The sequence below is a fragment of the Pogona vitticeps genome, chromosome 4 (assembly GCF_051106095.1).
Source record: "Pogona vitticeps strain Pit_001003342236 chromosome 4, PviZW2.1, whole genome shotgun sequence".
In the NCBI taxonomy this organism is placed as follows: Eukaryota; Metazoa; Chordata; class Lepidosauria; order Squamata; family Agamidae; genus Pogona; species Pogona vitticeps.
In genome coordinates, this window is record NC_135786.1 from 155774885 (window position 1) to 155794762 (window position 19878).

General features: G+C 39.8%; 1 protein-coding gene across 1 annotated transcript in view; it reads right to left on the minus strand.

Annotated features, from left to right (window-relative positions):
- Window positions 1–3172: 3172 nt before the first annotated feature.
- VPS4B (vacuolar protein sorting 4 homolog B) overlaps window positions 3173–19878 on the minus strand; it is a 31563-nt gene continuing 14857 nt past the window's right edge. The window contains exons 7-11 of the mRNA XM_020786665.3: window positions 19073–19221; window positions 18179–18260; window positions 16578–16797; window positions 14651–14788; window positions 3173–4954 (exon numbers count right to left, since the gene is read on the minus strand). Of these exons, the coding sequence (XP_020642324.1) occupies window positions 4853–4954; window positions 14651–14788; window positions 16578–16797; window positions 18179–18260; window positions 19073–19221 (691 nt within the window). The 3' untranslated portion in view covers window positions 3173–4852. The remainder of the gene's footprint in view (window positions 4955–14650; window positions 14789–16577; window positions 16798–18178; window positions 18261–19072; window positions 19222–19878) is intronic.

Below are 19878 nucleotides of genomic sequence, written 5' to 3' on the forward strand. Positions count from 1 at the left end.
GAGGCAGTTTCTGTGCTGAACTCATGTCTAGACCTGATAATGGACTGGATGGTGGACAGGCTGGAGGGCCATTTCCCTGCCCTGAATGGGGTTACACTCCCCCTAAGGGACAGGGTCCACAGCTTGGGGGTGCTCCTGGACCCCAGTCTAACACTGGAAGCCCAGGTGGATTCGGTGGCCAGAGGCGCCTTTCTTCAGCTGTGGAAATTATACCAGCTATGGCCCTACCTGGACAAGCGGAGTCTCATGACAGTTACACACGCACTGGTAACATCCCGCATAGATTACTGCAATGCGCTGTATGTGGGGCTGCCTTTCAAGATGGTCTGGCGACTGCAACTGGTCCAGAATCGAGCTGCGCGGCTGGTGAGTGGTGCAGCTGCTAGAGAACATACTCAGCCGATTCTGTTCAAGCTCCATTGTCTACCAGTTGCTGCCCGGGCCCAATTCAAAGTGCTTGTTTTGACATATAAAGCCCTAAACAGCTTGGGCCCTGGATACCTGAAGGACCGCCTCCTTCCATATGAACCTACCCGGCAGTTAAGATCTAGCTAGGGGGCCCTTTTGAAAGAGCCGTCCCTTAAGGAGGTAAGAGGGATGGCTTGTAGACAAAGGGCCTTTTCGGCAGCTGCCCCCAGACTATGGAATGCCCTCCCGACTGAAATTCGTCTGGCGCCGACGCTGATGACATTTTGGCGCCAGGTCAAAACCTTCGTTTTCCAGAAGGCTTTTTAATTGAAATAATATTAGCTGTGGGTCTGATGGCAATTTTAATATATATTTTAATTGTATTTGTGGGCGGCATATAAATTAAATAAATAAAATAAATATATGTTGTAGCATTCGTTAAATAATTTCTTCCTTGACCTTTCAAAGCTAGCATTAATCTGTACGTGTGTACTACAAACAGGCCCTCTGGGGAAGAAAGAAGTCTCTACTTTCTGAGAAGTTATGGCTTTACCCCTATTAAAAATGCCTTTGTATGTAAACATGGGGGCGGGGGCGCAGGTTGTTTGGCTATTATATAAGGGGGTTGCCATTCCAAAAAGATTGGGAACCACTGTCTTAAAGAGAAGTTATGGTTGTATGACAGCAAAATACGAGGCAACTCCAGTAGGTTCATAATGGAAATGTACCTTCCTGGCTATTGGCCAGTCCTTTTATACACAACTGAAAAAATAACTGAAAGGGGGCAAGAATGTGCCTAAGAGGAAGAACTGTACATGCAGACAGAAGAAAGCAGGTTGATAATAAAGTAGATGTCTGTAAAACAACCAAAAAATGAAATAGAATTGAAGGAGAAATTTAAATTCTGAATGGTTGGGGCATTTAGAAAAACACTGTAATGTGATAATATTGGCAATAGTGATACCCAGTGTGATGTAGTGGATAGAGTGATGGACTAAGGAGGCCTGGGTTCAAATCCCCACTCAGTCATGGAAACTCACTAGGTAAATGGAATTGGTAAAAACCCTCCTTGAGTATCTCCCTTCCTTTGAAAGCCCTATTATATAAAAGAGGCAGTATACTCATTTCTAATGGTGATAGAATCCCAAAATAGTGATTTCAAACACTTACAGCAAATGCTGGCTATGGAATCTAGGAGGAATAATTTTGCAAGAAGTGTGAGATATAAATACGTATTGGAAAAGTCTTCCAACAAAGCTGAAGAACACGCTGTGACTAAATATTACACATTGTGTTCCCTTCCTGGTATGAAGTGTGACTTAACAGATAGCTTATTTGAAGTGCGACTTCTCAGACTACTTTTAAAAAACTAACTTGGCTAAAAAATTTCTCTATATGTAAATAAAGTAAACCTATGTATTTTTCAAAGTGCCAATAAAAATCCAGTTCCTTGATACTGTATTTTATAGAATTTCACACTTTCAGAACATTTTAACCTGCTACTGTAAACCAAGACCATCATCAAGGTTGAACAGTTTGCAACCCCAAATAACTTCTCATTGATCTCGAAGGACATAAGACCTACTACTGGCTTCCTCTTAGCTAAGGTCATCTTCACTGCTTCATTTGTTTCTGCTAGGGCTTATTTTTGGAGAAAAACCTTCTTAATTCAGAAGACATATCACAGAGGTCATGGGGCCACAACAGCTGCAAGAAAAAGATTAAAAGCAGTGAATAGCTAGAATGCTTCGCCATCATTTCAACATTATCAGCTCTTATTTTCAGAATATTTTGAGTGCTGGCAATTAGCTTTAATAAGTTTGAATGGTACAAACACAGGCTGTGTCAAGAGAACTCCAATAGGAAATAAACATTAAGATGTAATAAGTAACAGGTGTCCACACATACATCTAAACTAGTGTACTTACATTGCATCTTATGGTTCACTTTAATTGTAATGTGTTTCAGGAGCCAAGCTTGTTTGAAGTGAAAAGTAGGGCAAAATTTTAATAAAGAGAGACCACGACGAAGAATGCTTTAATATTAAAGCTAGCTTTTTAGTCATAATATCGTATCCTTCACTATCAAATTCAACTAACACTATCTTGCATTATACAAGACAGGAAGGTTTGAGATACAGCACTTTACTTGGGTACTACCAGGATGAATGTTGCTAAAAGTGGTGAACACTGTGGAGCCATCACAAATTGTTTTTCAATAAAATGGAATTGGAACCCAAGATTTATATTTTTTTTATTTTGGATTTTATGTCATTACAGAACAACTTTGATTGGTGACCTACAGTTGCCATGATATAAGTGCTAAATGTTTAAGAGTACACATACTAAAACAGTTAACATAAAAGAATATGTTGCAATCAATATGTTGCAATCAATCCATTGCTGTTTTCAATGGTGTATATTTCTGAAAGCAGATATAAAGCAATAGGAACCAGATGAAAAATGTAAGAAATTAGGTGGCAAATATGCTGTGTATGCATAACACATAAATCAGACACAACAGAGTTCATTCTTAATGCTCTTTGAAAATGTCTGTGGCACAAATGAAAATGAAGCACTTTAAAAAAAGCAGTAAAGTGCAGTCCCAAGAATGTATTCTGGAAAAAAACCCTTTCACCTTCTCCTAAAAGATCCTTTAAATTGTCATTTTCAGCAGAATATTCTTCATGTGTAAAAATTACAGGAAACAAATGATGATAATGTATACTTGATGTCTCAAGAGAAAAAAATCTAGAAACATAAGCGAGTATTGCAACAGTTTTACTTCATTCAAAGACAAAGTTTCAATCAGTCTTGTAATTCTGTGAAGTACTATATAAAATATACACATAAAAAGAAAACCAAAGCCTGTGAGCAGGTGACTACACTACTACATTTGGAAATTTGCAACACAGAAAAGCATTTGCACTGTACAGTTCTTTAACAGTGAAGCAATGCATTACACTAGTATTTCAGCAATGACTTGTCTATAAACTGGGACAAACGTACAAGGCACAAATTCAGTGCTCTCAGTAGCCACATCATGCTCAGCCACTATTTAGTGTGATAAAAACAAGCTGCTATGAGTCTTTGGCTTGTATACTCCTGCCACCTCCCCACCTGCAGAGCCAAAAGGAGTCTTTCATTAACGACACTAACTTGTCAGCCAAACCCTAAGTTCTGGATAATATTCATTATGGTTTGTTTATATTTAAAGCAGTTTTATAACTGACGGCTTGAAGCTGACTTATTTCTGCAAACTATTTCACATCAACCATAACATATTTGTATGGTATGATGAGTTGTGATTAATGTAAACAGGAAGCAAGAATTTCCGACCTATTCCATGTAGCATCAGGACAGGAGAAATGCACAAGTATGAAGTTTGCAATACTATTCCGCTCCCGTCCCCCTGCCCACACTAAACTAAGGCTTAGTATGATGTCCAAAACCTGTCCACTGCAGTATTGTTACACTCAGGCACTTCTCTAAGATGTGTAATTCTTAGTAAAGGCCTTTAGGGGAAAAACACTTTCCAAACCATTGACATATTTAGTTATTTTATTACTCAGGTAGATAGTGAATAAGATCAACTTCTCTTGGCACCTCTGAGATATTCATTAGGCTGAATGATACTTAGTCTCAAATTTCCTCTGAAAATAAGGTAAAGTGCAATATTACCTTCCCTTCCCTTAACAAATGGCTTGCTAAAATTCTTTGCTGGCTTACCCATGGATTCTCAACAGAATATATTCCCTGCCTCATACTCCTAAGGGAGTAAAGATGAATGAAGACCAGAGAGAAACATTGTCCACAATATTTACATTCTATATCTAGTCTCTGGTAGATTGCACAGTGACAGGTACCTACTAGTGAGTTATTAAAACAATGCTTGTTGCTTTTAAGGCAATGTCTAAATATTATATAAGAGAAAACAAACTAATTTAACATTGTACTCAGCGTACAGCCTGTATCTAACTACAATCCTTTCCTCTCACTTCCTTCTCCTAATTTAGGTGGGGTTTAATAGCACTGCATAATTCTAGATGAATTTGAGGCAAATTGACTGATACTGGAAATATCTGACAAGCAACCCAAGCTTCTGCCTCGCTTTGCTTTTTCAGCTTTTCTCTTCTAGGCCTACAGGAATTCATAAATATTTGTAAATTAGGACTAATGTGTGTTACCTAAAATCTAGACTCAAAACCCTGCAATTATACCTGAAAGATGGCTGCATATTTTCCTTCTTTGCCATAGGATCCTGGTATCATGCTTTCAGAAGACATTTACTAGGTTTTTTTGGAAAGTGATATACAAAAGCTGAAAGGTCCTTGCAAATGACTGTTCAGTTCATATGGGAATACAGGAAGGAACAATTCATTTATTGGCAATAAAGAGGCAGGAAATTTAAAGAACCAAAGCTGAAGGTCACAAATGTCTTTTAATTAGCCTTCCTGTCCAAAGTCTTCTGTAAATTTCTTTAGTTTTTCCAGATCTTGTTCATTCACGGTGGGTTTTGTGCTGGTTAATGACCTCAGCATATCAGCCTGTCACATGAGAGAGAGAGAAAGGTTAAGAGTTACATACTTCTCTGTATTATGTATTACTAATAGTTTGACCAAGACAGGTTCTGATCCACAATGTTACATTTGATTTATATAAAAGGAAAAATATTAGGGAGAAGGCACTAAGGTATGGAAAAACCAATAACCTAAACATTCCTGTGCCTGTTTTGTCCATTGTTCAGATAGTTGCTTCAGATAATGATTTCACTGAATAAGAACTTTTTTTGTTAAAGAGTGGAAACTGTATAATGAACAAGAGGTAGAGAGAAAGTAAAACAGTTCTCATAATGGAGGAATATTAGAAGTGATGTCTTTTAAGAGATCCGTATTGGAAGTACTTTTTAACTTGTTCACAAATGACTTGAATTTAAGAGTGACTAATAAAGTGGCCAAATTTTAAATGAGACCAAATCAATAGTCACCATGATGAAATCCTACATACCCAGATTGGAGCAAACAGACATACACTCCACACTTGGAAAGACAAATACTCACCCTCTGTCACTCAGATATTAGATAATTTTACTACTTAATCTATACATAAACATATTAACATATGAATGTCAACTTCAGATTATCTCTCCCCCCCCCAACATTCAGTCGTCTCAGAGCTTAGAAGTAATGCATATGTCACAAACAACCTGCAGCATTAAGGAATTGCAGCAACACCACTATAAAAACAGGCTATAATGTTTGGTGCTATTCAGCTTTTAAAAAATGGTGAATAAATGCAGACATGATAGTGGTGTATATCAAATTAGGTATGTTGTGCATAAAGGACACAGGACAGTCTTTGCTTATTCTCTTACAATATTAGAATCCAGGTTCATCCATGGAAAATATAATGGGAGATTAAGGGCAGACAAATAGAAGTCCATCTTCCCACAGTACACATTTAAATTATGAGATACCATAAGATGTCATGATAGTTGCCAACCTCAATAGTTTTTAAAAGGGGCCAAACAGTTCTTTGGTCTGATCCAGTATGTCTACCTGTGCTGTTGGGCAATTAAAATAATGACACAAGGGACCATGAAATTTAAGATGCCGTCATGCCTACTTTGAATTACAGATATATAATGTGAAATGCACTCTTACACAAGTCTTTAGGCAATTACTATCTAACAACCTCATTCTAATCCTATGCATGTTTACTCAGATGCCTGTCTCACTCTATTAAATATGGCCTCAAACAGTTTTACCAGATTGTACTGTAAGCAAGGCTCAAAGTAATAGACACACAAAGCAATGAGCTTTGAGCCTTTGCAATAATTTGGATCCTTTCTGGGCCTTAGCAAGTGATGCAGAAACAAACAGTATTACAGTATAGATAACCTTGCGTACTGGCAGTGGGTTAATACACATCTCTGTGCTCATGTACCAAGAATCTCAGTACATCAAGATAATGGGTTGGATCCAGACTACGTCAATCACACTAAACTCCTACTGAAAGAGTGGGACAAGTTAAATCATAAATGACTGTACTCCCTTAAAAAACCAATGGCACTGTGTGGTTAGCATAGTCTGAATCCTAGCTACAAAACTAGAACATAGGACCGAGGGTCTGTAACAGCAGGAGCTAAATCACAAATGCATGTTACAGTTAGAACTGTAATGAAATTGTAAATCAGTCAAAAACTAACAGATCTGATATCAGGCCACACACAAAACCAGGGATGAACAACTAAGACATTGCTACAGTTAGTACAAGTAGTGAAGGCTTCTGGGAGTTAGTACAAGAACATTTGGGGACCTAAAATTGGGAAACACTATTTTCTATGTCAGTGTTTCCCAATTTTAAGTCCCCAAATGTTCTTGTATTAACTCCCAGAAGCCTTCACTACTAGCTGTGCTGGACAGGATTTCTGGGAGTTGGAGTCTAAGAACAACAGGGGAGCTAAGGTTGGGAACCACTACTCTAGGGCTAATGAAAGCTTTTAACAAAAAAGAACTGCAAGACCATACATGCCAATCCCTGGTGTGTCTTTTCCCCTCCCCCCAATGCCTTTTAAAAGTATGTGAGATTCAGGTGTGTATTGACTTCAAATAACTATTATATGCAATTATCAAATGAATGGGAGGTATTTATGAAAAGATGAGCTCACCCCACCTCAAAAACAAACTGCTGGGAGGCTAGGAGGCTTAACCCCTGCCCTGACAACCTACATATTATGTATCTGTAAGCCCTGTTATTAAACCAATGATGTATGGGAATATGACTTCTGAAAATGAATATAATTCTCATTCAACCACTCCCCTTTTTGATACAAATGTATGATTATTGGCCATGACAGACAACAAGGTACGGAAGTCTTAACACTCAGGCAAAACCAAAAGAAAAAGAGAAAAAATTAAAAGAATATAAGCAAGAACTTTTCATCCACTGTAGAAGTTTTAAAACTTCCATGATTTAATGCTTGCAATAAGGTAAAGGTTTCCCTTGACATTTAGTCCAGTTGTGTCCAACTCTAGGGGACGGTGCTCATCTCCATTTCCAAGCCATAAAACCAGTGTTTGTAGACAGTCTCTGTAGTCACGTGGCCAGCGCGACTAGACATGGAACGCCGTTACCTTCCCACCGTGGTGGTAGCTATTTATCTACTCACATTTTTACATGCTTTCGAACTGCTAGGTTGGCAGGAGGTGGGACAAACGACGGGAGCTCACTCCGTTGCATGGATTCGATCTTACGACTGCTGGTCTTCTGACCTTGCAGCACAGAGGCTTCTGCAGTTTAACCCGCAGCGCCACCACATCTCTACCATTGCTTGCAATAGATTAGTACAAATGAACAAGGCATGGAGATATAGAAAACTAGTCTCTTCACTGAAGAATGCTTTTTCATAACTTTTCTACAATAATCAGTTGGAATATCCAGAGAACCCAGATGGACAAGAAGTGCAAGGAGACAGAAGGAGGAAGTTACACCATCCTTTATGTCTACAATTCACTGAGAAACATTCAAATCGAAAGCAGTTTTTGTCCTAACTACAAGAGCCTAAATGCAGGCAAAGAAACAGGGAAAAAAGTAAGGAAAACAATCAGGTAAGCATAGGCTGGATAGATATAGGTATATAATTTATGTAAATCCTATTTCAGGCTATCAATTGAAGGTCAACACATTTTGGTAAGATTTTTGTTTACATTTCAGATTAAAAGCACTTCAGGTATCTGAAGAGCCACCAAAGCACTCAGAAGTTAAGTACAGTGGTGCCTCGCTAGACAGTTACCCCGCATGACAGTTTTTTCGCTAGACATTGACTTTTTACGATCGCTATAGCGATTCTCAAAACAGTGATTCCTATGGGGGAATTTCGCTGGACAATGTTTGGTCCCTGCTTCGCAAACTGATTTTCGCTAGACAACGATTTTGACAGCTCCCTCTGCGTTCACAAAATGGGTGTTTTCAGGACCTAAGCTTCGCAAGACAGCTATTTAAACAGCTGATCGGTGGTTCGCAAAGCGGCTTTCCTATGGCTGATCTTCACTAGACAATGACGATTCTTCCCCACTGGAATGCATTAAACAGGTTTCAATGCATTCCAATAGGGAAATGCTTTTCGCTAGATAATGATTTCGCTAAACAGCGATTTCAGTGGAACGGATTATCATTGTCTAGCGAGGCACCACTGCATCATTAGATTCAGCTGAATTTACTCCCAAATTAAGTATGCACATTATTGAAACAATGTTTTAGAAAGGTTTAGTCTTTAAGGTGTCATGGTATTCTTGGAGCCATAAGCAAGAGCCTCCTTGAGAAGATAGTAGGAATACAGTGGTGCCTCGCTTAACAATTGCCTCGTTTAACGATGTATTCGATTAGCGATGAGGTTTTCGGAGCGATTTTGCACTCCGTTTAGCGATGTTTCCTATGGGGAAATTTCGCATGGCGATGTTCGGGACCTCTTCTCGCTTAGCGATCACAGTTTAGGTCCCCCTGTTTCGCTTAGCAATGTTCCATTTTCGCTATTTTCAAAGTGTCTTAAAATGTTCAAAAACTGTTTTAAATGCTTGGGATCGTTAGTGCACCTTGTAAAACCTTTGCAGAATTAATTTGGCTTTGTTCTGACTCTTTGTTAAATTTTTGGTGAATTCCCCCCCCCTTTGGAATGCATTGAACTGTAGGTTTGACAGCTGTCAGACCTACAGCTGTCAAACCTATTCAATGCATTCCAATGGGGGAAAAATTCACCAAAAATTAAGGAGGAGTAAGAACAAAGCCAAATTAATTCTGCAAAGGTTTTACAAGGTGCACTGATTCCAAGCATTTAAAACAGGTTTCAAACATTTTAAGACACTTTAAAAATAGCGAAAACGGATCTGTCAAAACCATTGAAATGCATTGAATAGGCTTTAATGCATTCCAATGGGGGAAACATTGTTTCGCTTAGCGATGTTTCCTATGGCGATTTTCGCTTAAGGACGGTAATCCGTTCCCATTGGAAAAGATTATCCAGTTTTCAATGTATTCCTATGGGAAATGGTGTTTCGCTTAGCGATGTTTTCCCATAGCGATGTTTTTTTGGGAACCAATTAGCATTGTTAAGCGAGGCACCACTGTACTGGTATTTCACCAGCAATTAGGCAAGTCTCCCACATTCTAAATAGACTCTCATATTTCTTCACAATGTCAGATTACAGTCAGGTTCAACAGGGTCTTTTTTCCACACTGATTCTGAGAAGTCCGTTCTACTGGCTTTGGTTTCAATAGTTAGTAGGAACAGTGAGAATTTCACTCAACCGTTTATGCATGTCAGTAACTAGATGATGAACTGTTTATCTATGTCCAAAAGTAAATCAGATATTGAGAGGGCAGAGGCAAATCTTCTGGAAAGATTTCAGAAAACTGCTTCTCTGAGTCAAAAGAGTCTTTTCTAAATTCTGTTGAGCCGCTTTCTCTGATAAGTGCTGGTGTGTGTCAATGGGTTAATGAATAATAAGTAGCCGGCTGTGGAATGAGGGCCCTGCAGTCAAAATCTCCACTGTGTCTTCTGGGAGAGGATCCAGATAAGGTTACCCCAAGTGTGTGGGGTAAGGGGCTTCAATGTACTGCAACTTGTGTGTTATTTAGCAGGCTGCATAGTTCCAGAATGTCTCCAAAAGCCGGAACTGGTAAATCATTTGTGAATATTTGGAAAACTCTTAATTTCTCCTTGGATGGAGCCTGCAGGAGGAGGTTGTTGAGAACAGAATAGACACCCCCCAAGCAGAGCTAAGCTACAACATAAATCATGCAATTCAAGCGTATCTCATGGGGCTGAAAATACTGAGGTCCAAAGGTCTGAAATAATGGCATCCTAAGTTGTAGTCTTCCCATGATTAGGATATTTGGAAGGATCATCAATATGTAATGAGCAACAACGTGAATATTTCCAGTCTGTCATTTCACCAATTACTTCAGATATGCAGGGGTTATCTTATGCTGGCTAGACAGCTCAGTGAGTTGGGTACCTGGCTATGGAGCTAGAGGCCAAAAGTTTGGTTCTACATTGTGCCTCCAGGGACAAGAACCAGCTGATGTAACCTAAGGCAAACTGCACAGTCCCCAGGCCACTGCCAGATGAAGGAAATGGTAAGATTATATTTACTGAAAGTAAGCCGCCTTCTCTGATAAGTGCTGGACTGCTTTATCCAAGAAATTCATCTGAATCAACTGCATCTACTGTGTACAAGCTCAGACACCAACATGAAGCTCTCTTCCACACCCTGATATACCTGGCCCTCTTCTCTTTTAAGGACTCAGAAGCCACTTTCTGAACCATTGGCACCGTGTGGCAACAGAAAAGGGAAAGGAAGAAAGCACTGGTGATAAAAAGAGAACTTCTGCCAGGATATAATAGGAAAAGAGAAAAAACAAGATAGAAAGGTATTTTTTTTAAATAGTAGTAAAAGATGAAAGGAGTATGAGAATGCTCACAGAGAAGGCTCAGCTCTGGGCAAAGGCAGGAATGCACTGGGTTAGTCAAAGGTCAAGAATAGATTAGGGATCCTTCAGTCTCGAGAGCCTATGGTAACGTGCTCTGAATAGAGGACTTGGAACAGCGTCTAGTGTGGCTGAGAAGGCCAATTCGAGAGTGACAATCCCTTCCACACTGAAGACAAATACAATCTGTCCCCTGTCCAGCTCCCTGATTATGCTGGTTTCGGGACTGCCTCTTTGCCTGGGCCTGCTAGACTAGGGTCTCTTCAAAATGGGAGAGGCCATGATGCACCACCTGCCTCCAGGCTGAATGCTCAGATTTCAAGGTTTCCCATCTGTTTAGGTCCATTCCTAAGACCTTCAGATCCCACTTGCAGATATCCTTGTATCGAAGCTGTGGTCTCCCTCTGGGGCGATGTCCCTGCACTAAGTCTCCATACAGGAGATCTTTTGGAATCCGACCAAAATTCCAGCTCGTTCTAGGACTAGTCTATTTGGAACTTTGTCCTGCCATGTGATACCAAAAATGCGCTGGAGACAGCACACATGGAATGTGTTCAGCTGCTATGCACAAAGGATCCAGGACTCACTGCAGTACAGGAGTGTACTCAGGACACAGGCTCTATAGACCTGGATCTTGGTATATGCCCTCAGCTTCTTATTAAGCCATACTCTCTTTGTGAGTCTAGAGAACATGGTAGCTGCTTTGCCAATGTTTACCTTGACATCTAGGGAGAGTGTCAGAGATTGTTGAGCCAAGGTATACAAAGTCATGAACAACCTCCAATTCTTTGTGGAGATAGTAATAGAGAGAAGTGAGTCCACGCCCTGGCCCATGACTTATGTTTTCTTCAGGCTGATTGTTAATCCAAAATCTTGGGAGGCCTTGCTAAAACAATTCAAGGAGGTCTTGAATTGGAGGTCTTCAGCAGAATGGGCAACAGCTGCATCATCAGCGAAGAGGAAGTACCACATGCATTTCAGCTGGACTTGGGTTTTCACTCTCAATCTAGAGAGATTAAAGAGTTTTCCATCTGATCTAGTCCGGAGATAGACACCTTCTGTTGTAGTTCCAAAGGCGTGCTTCAGCATGACAGCAAAACAGATCTCAAACAGTGTCGGCACGAGGACACAGCCCTGTTTCACTCTGCTTCAGATGTCAAAGGGATCTGATGCTGAGCCATCAAAAACTAAAGTGCCCTTCGTTTCCTCATGAAAGGACCTGATGATGTTAAGGAGTCGAGGTGGACACCCATTCTTGGGGAGTATTTTAAAAAGGCTGTCCCTGCTAATCAAATCCAAGGCCTCTGTGAGATCTATGAAGGCCACAAAGAGTGGCTGTTGTTGCTCCCTGCATTTTTCCTGCAACTGTCTGAGGGAGAATAATTTCTGCTAAAGTTGGTTCGCTGTCCAACTCTTCCAAGACAGGCAGGCACTCAATGTTATTTAATGCCTCTTCGGTTACTGCACTCTCTCTGGAATATAGCTCAGAGTAGTGTTGCACCCAGCTTTCCATCTGCTGTGCTCGGTCCTGGATGATCACGCCTGTAGCAAACTTCAAAGGAGCAGATTTCTTCTATATTGGACCTAAAGCCTGCTTAATACCGTCATACATTCCCTTGATGTTACCTGTGTCCGCTGCTATCTGTATCTGAGAACAGAGCTGAAGCCAATAATCATTAGAACATCTCCTGGCAGCCTGTTGGACTTTGATATTAGCAACTCGAAAAGCCTGCAAGTTGTACTCACTACAACAGGCTTTGTATGCTGCTAGAGCTCTCCTCTTTTCCTTGATGGCTGGCATCAACTTCTCTGAATGGGCTTTGAACCAGTCTGCCATCTTTTTGGTCTTCTTGCCAAATGTCGACAAGGAGGTGTTATAAACAGCGTTCTTGAAATGTTCCCATCGTTCAGGTGCATTTGCATCAGCTGGGCCTGGAAGGGTTTCCTCAAACGCTTAGGCAAATTCCTCCACTTTTCTTTGATCACGAGTCTTGCTTATGTCAATATGTGGTCTTACTTCCTTTTTCGTGTGATACAATGTCTTTAGTTGCAGTTTTACTCTACTACACACCAGGGAGTGATCAATATCAGAATCAGCACCCTGATAACTATGTGTGATCGTAATACTAGAAAGGCTAGAGCGTCTAGTGAGGATCAAATCAAGCTGATGCCAATGCTTCAATCTTGGCTGTCTCCAGGAAACTCTGTGTTGAAGCTTCATATTAAAGAACGTGTTGCTGACACAAAGGCCATAGTAACAGCAAAACTCCAGCAAGTGTTGGTCATTTTTGCTCATCTTCCCAATGCCAAAATGGCCTAGACAAGTGGGCCAAGAATAATAGACCAGAATAATAGTCATGCAACCCCTACCTTCTTGAACAGTAACCTTTTCAGTAACTTCTTTGCACAACCCAGCTGAACAATAACATTACTGTAAACTATAAAAAAGCTAAACCCTTCTGTTCGTGTGTGAAACTCCTATCTCAAAGGATATAGGAATAAAGGGGTATGTGTAACTGACATTTTTACTAACAAATTGCTTGTAGGGTAATACGTTCAAATGCTGTGCAGCCAATTCTACAGATACTTACTGTATTTGCAATTAATGACTTCAGTAAGGCTGACTTCTAAATGAAAAGCTTAGAGAGTTGGAGTCTTGGAGAACCAAACAACTGTAAACTGAAAGGGACTTTGATCTCATGCCATTTTCTATGCCAATTTACATAGCAAATTAGTTTGAGAGTGCTTTCAGAATAGTTAATTTTATAGGATGGAATGTGTTTAAAGTATGAGGGGACTGGGCACATCCAGCCTTCAGGTATGCTTAAGGTGGATTTTCATTTCTTAGTTACAAGTTTAATTTTAATTCAAGTGGTATACTTTAATATTGATGTGGAAGGGGCTTAATTAAAGCACAAAATACAAATATAAACATGATTGAAAGGAGCAGTACCTAAGTTGATTCTGGATTCTACCTTTTCAACCAATGAGATGTACCCAAGATGAAAGTCGTATCTAACTAAAGTACATGTAATAACATTCTCTGCTTTTACGATAATATAAATTATCTACCAATCAGCAGTTCAAAACTAATGCAAGTAGTCTCATTTTCATTTCCAGTAAATATACTGAAATTTGCTGTTTTGCAAAACTATATCTGATCTTTCAAAATTTTAATTTCAAAGTGAACAGCAAATATTTAATTTAATATTTAATTTAGTATTGACATTATTAAAACAGTATTTTAATTAATATTTAATCATTATATATAAATTATAGATAACTTAAACGAACTGAGAAAAAGTGTTAATAACATACAAGTATTTTATGAAAGGCAACGAGGCAATAAAACAGTAACATGGGGCAATGGGAGACTGCATGTCTTGCATACAGAAAGTCTCAGCTTCAATCCCTGCCGTCCCAAGGGTCAGACTGGAGTCGTACTGTCTGAAGTTCTGGATAGCAACTCCCGGTCAAAACAAATAACACTGACTCCTATATTGTTTCAGATCCTTCTGACAGCATTAATGTGCCTTGCAACACTCTCTCCGTGGGGCTGCCCTTGAAGGTGGTTTGGAAACTGCAACAGGTGCAGAACGCTGCTACCATGTTAGTCTCTGGAACATCTCTTCATGAACATATAACCCCTACCCTGGCTTGTCTGCTTTGGCCACCTGTTTGCTTCCGGGCCAAGTTCAAAGTGCTTATATGAACTAGACTGAAGTAAAGAGAATCATAACAAAACAAACACAAACCATGCAAACAACAGGCTCCAGTAGCTTATCTCCTGGCACATCCATCCATGTCATTTCAATGGCGTTAGGATCTCCTGGAGAACATGGGGTGAAGAGCTCTACTAAAACATTTGGGTCAGATAGTGATGGTCCATTCACCTTTCAAAGAAAAGAAATGTCTACATTAAAGGTATGAAAACATTCAGCAGAATTATAGAAATACTTGTTGGATGAATACAAGTATTAGTTTAGGCATTTAGATGTCACTGCTTTTGTTCTGTTTTTTTCCCAAGCTGCTTCTGTAATTTGGCTTTAATAATCCAGTTTCTAAAATTATTCTCTTTTAATTTGTCTTTTTTCTTTAAAATAAATATAAAATAATCTCCATAATATCTATATTTATGTAGTGTGGGTTGGATGGCCTCCACGGAAAGGGAATGGTAAAATACTTCTGAGTATTCTCTGCCTGCAAAACCCTGAAAAAGGGTCACCATAAGTCAGATTTCCTTGACGGCACACTATCATTATCATTATTATTATTATGATTGCTGATACTAAATCCACCCATGGCTCCTCCTCCCACTACTGGTTTATCTAAGGTAATACCAGTTTCACCATGCAGGGCTGGTTTTAGCTCTGTTGTTAAGTTCCTCAAAATTGCTGACTCCAGTGTTGCTGCCAGGCCAGTTCAGGTGGTAAGCACATCTGGAGAGCAGTAACAAGGTAACTTCAATATCTTTCTCAAACCAGATTCAGCTTTTAGCAGCTCAGGTAGATAATACTGGAGAAGAAACTATGACTGGAGATTCTGGCCTTTCTCAGACCTTTCTCCCCAGGATCTTGATAACTCATTTTAAAAAGCTAAAGTATTTTGTCAAGTAATTAAAAAGCAGCCTCTTGCTAACGTGGTAACTTCCATATAACAGGCCCTGAGTAACAATGACAAGTACAAAAACTGCTGGTTGTCTGGAATCCTACCCATGAAGGATTTCTGGCAGAATCTCTTCAATAGCCATAAACATGAACCATCCTTGGATTATGCAATTTCCCCTTCAAACATGCTGCAAACAGCAGATAAAATGTCAACAGTGCAGCCTTTAAAAATAAGTAAACATGCTCCTAAGCAACAGAAAAATATATCCCACTAGCAATTCCCAATTAAAGCTTGTGGACAGACATGGTTATTCCTTTGTTCCATGAACCTGAAGGGAAGTCCATTCACAGTGACACACTTCTCGATTTCAATTATAGACTGAATTCAAAGAAACTCAACAAATGCTCTGAAGAATAGCCATAAGAAATCCAGACTCTCACTTCTCCTTCCTTGCCACGGTGAGAGGAGCCAGAGTCTGATAAGTGAAATCATCCTACAGCCTCCTTTGAATCTGAAATTAAGGAAAGTAGAGAGAATGATCCCTGCTAACACCACCTCCCCCCCCCCACTGAAGCTAAAGCCCATATTTGCCAGAGAAAGTTTTTAGCTATCTTCTCCTGCTTAAAATTGGAGAAAAAAATGTTGCAGAGGGGTGTAGGCTTCTCTGTTCCTGTAAGTTGCAAGCTCTTACAGGAGAGACAATAAAGTACAGAAAAACAGCAGCCTTGTGCATCTCAGCCTGTCTCTCAGTTCAGACCTTGTACCTGCTTACAGTATTTCTGCATCTGACAGATTGCTCTTTAAGCACAGAGGCCATTTTTAATCTTTCCCCAACTTTGGCTCTGAGCTACTGGAAGGCAGTGGCATCTCTTCTGTTCCAGCCTACATTCAAGCCTGGAGCTATGACAGGGGAGTAAGAAATTACCCCCACATCTTGTGGCTGCATTATAAAACTGCTGAATGAGGTTAAGAAGAAGATTCTACCCTCATGGGAGCACACTTCTGGTGATAAGTTTCTCAGTAACCCCTGGTGAGTATATTGAAACAGAAACAATGAGAGAAAGAGATACTCACTTTTTTAAAATGTGTGGCAGATTGGACTTTCCTAACTGGCTGCATTAAGGCATCTCGTACAATTATACTGATATCAGCACCTGAGTAGCCATCAGTTCGCTTTCCAAGTTCTCGATAATCTGATTCATTCAAGGTGTTTTTAGTAGTCCCAAGGTGAAGCTTAAACATTGCAGCTCTCGCATGATCTTCAGGTAAGGGAATGTAAATTCGCTTCTCAAACCTTGGTGGAAAAAACACGTTTCATTTTACCCTCCAACAAAATTGGAGTACACATTCTTAAATGGTTACAACATTTGACACACTAGCATAAATGCAACATTTTAGTGAGACTGCTTAGTTTATCTACTAACAGAAGTAAAACATGTTATCAACAGCCACAGCAAAACAGCAATAAAATAATTGCTTATCTAATTAAATTTAAAAAATGGATTGCTTTGAATTTAATATTCCTGGCTTTATGACCTGAAAATTGGGAATGAACATTCCTCTTAGACATGCTGGCTATGATGTTTAGATGGTCTTTAAACCAGTTTTTCTTTTCTACTTTTAACAGGGAAATATAGCTTAATTCTTGCTATCTGACCAGGAGAGAAGGGAGAAGCAAGTGAGTCCAATGTTTGTTCTCAATTTCATAAGCCATGATTTATTAAACTAGAATTGTTACATTAAAAGTGGTCTGTTGTGTGAAAGTCTAAGAAGTGATTCTTAGTTACTGTTGGGATTTGGGAATAAAAATGATGCAAGAGAGTAGTCATGGATTTTATTTATTTATTTATTTAATTTCTATGACGCCCACTCTACCCAGAGGTCTCTGGGCAGCTCACAACAATCTTGCAATTATTTTTACTATCAAGGCTGGCAAACGTTTTATTAACAAAACACAGCATTTAGTAGCCCAATTTGCAGAATTATGTAGTTGCAGCATGTAGCTTAAGTCATTACAGATTAACGGAAATATTTTATGCCTGAAGACTGCAGAAAGCTATCTACTTATTCCTGTTAATATATATGAGCACCAGGATCCAATAGAACAGCTGAGAGGCGGGTGTAGGGGCTGTTCTATCGGATCCTGGTGCTGTTTCCTCCTAAGGGGTGTGTGTGAGCAGAGCGCCGAACAGCTGAGAGGCGGCAACCAGCTGAGAGGCGGGCAGAGGGGGGCATTTTATTAATATTAAACCCTGAGAGGGTTGTCACCTCTCAGCTGTTTGGCGCTGTGCTCACACACACCCCTTAGGAGGAAACAGCACCAGGATCCAATAGAACAGCCGGACTCAAACATCCAGGGAGAAGCCCCATGCGCGCCAAAGAGGCAGATGAATGCGGCACAGGTGGGCGGCATTCCGGGCCATTCATACAGATACTCCTTGTTCTCCAGGGCAACCTGGTAAGTGACTTTTTCGCCCATAGGAACGCATTAATTAAATTTCAATGCATTACTATGGGAAACCGTGCCTCGCAAGATGAAATTTTTTGCAAGATGACATGTCTTGCGAGTCACTGAAAAACTCGCAAAACACTTTCGTCTTGCGAGTTTTTCATTGCATGAGGCATTAATCTTGTGAGGCATCACTGTACTGAATTTATATGTTGTTATACATTACCTTCGTCTGATGGCAGAATCGAGAACCCAAGGTATGTTTGTAGCTCCCAGAACCAAAATGCCTTCATTGTCTGTTCCAACTCCTAATTAGAAAGAGGTAAATCTAGTAAGTAACCATTAAACAATACACAACATGGAGAAGGTAAAATTTTGAGTGCAGTATTTTCTTGTATCTCCACAGATTATCATAGGTAGGAGTGAACATGCCAGCTACTATATAGGTATAGGTTCCCCTTGACATTTAGTCCAGTCATGTCCAACTCTAGGGCGTGATGCTCATCCCTGTTTTCAAGCTATAGAGCCAGTGTTTATCCGAAGATAGTCTCCGTGGTCACATGGCCAGCATGACTAGACACGGAACGCCATTACCTTCCCACCGAGGTGGTACCTATTTATCTACTTGCATTTTTACATGCTTTTGAACTGCTAGGTTGCCAGGAGATGGAACAAGCGATGGGAGCTCATTCTGTCATGTGCATTCAATCTTACAATTGCTGGTCTTCTGACCTTGCAGCACAGAGGCTTCTGCGGTTTAACCCGCAGTGCCACCATGTCCCAATCAACTACAGTGGTGCCTCGCAAGACAATTGTAATTCGTTCTGCGAGAATCGCTGTCTTGTGAAAAAATCGTCTTGTGAGGTTCCCTATGGGAACCTCGCAAGACAAATAAAATTGATTCATCTTGTGAGGCATCGGTCTCGGAAAAAAAGTCTTGCAAAGCATGGTCATAGAAGAAACTATCTTGCGAAGCACCATAGCGATTACAAAAACCAATCGTCTTGTGGGTTTTTCATCCTGTGAGGCAATCGTCTTGCAAGGCACCACTGTATTATATACTGTTATATAAACAGAATGTTTTATTATTTAACTAATATCTGGAATCCAATATTCTCACCCTGCATTTGGACCAAAAACTCTGTTTTAATCCGTCGAGCTGCTTCACTTTCATTTTCACTTCTGGAACCACACAAAGAATCTATTTCATCTATAAAGATAATCGAAGGCTTATTTTCTCTGGCAAGCTGGAAGAGATTCTTCACTAGTCTGTGGAAAAAATTAAGCTGCATTACAAGAGGAAAGAATGCACAATGATATGACACTGTATCACAGCAAGATTCAATGAAGGTCACTGCTATTTATTTTCCATGTAGGATCAGACCTTAGTTTTGATTCACTTCACATATGAGATGAGTTGCCACTCCTGGGCAAGTACTGCATGAGTTTTGACAAATTAGCGAGCAACACTAGTATCTTATGCATCTTGTATCTGAATTCCCATCCTGTCATACTATAATTAGAATTTAATGAATCTTTACAATATAGTTACATAATGGAAATGCAACACTGTCTGTAGATACTTAATAATGAGACAGAGCAGGTGGTATACTATAAATCCATAAATAAATTATATGATATCCAGAACTTGAACCCAGACCACACATAAATAGCACAAGAACTGCACTACATTTCCCTAGCTACACTCTGACATGGCTGTCCTGAGAAACTATGACAAAGAATGATAGCAGCTGAGAAGCTTACAAACTAGTACTTCTGATTTGGTAACATCAAAATAACACTTGTTACAGAATCAAACTCTCCTACTCCTGACACAGATCTCTTTCCAAAACAGATTAAGACCTTAATTTCCATACCAATCCTTTCTACAGATTTTCCAGTCTTGTGCCCTCCCCTTTAGCCTGC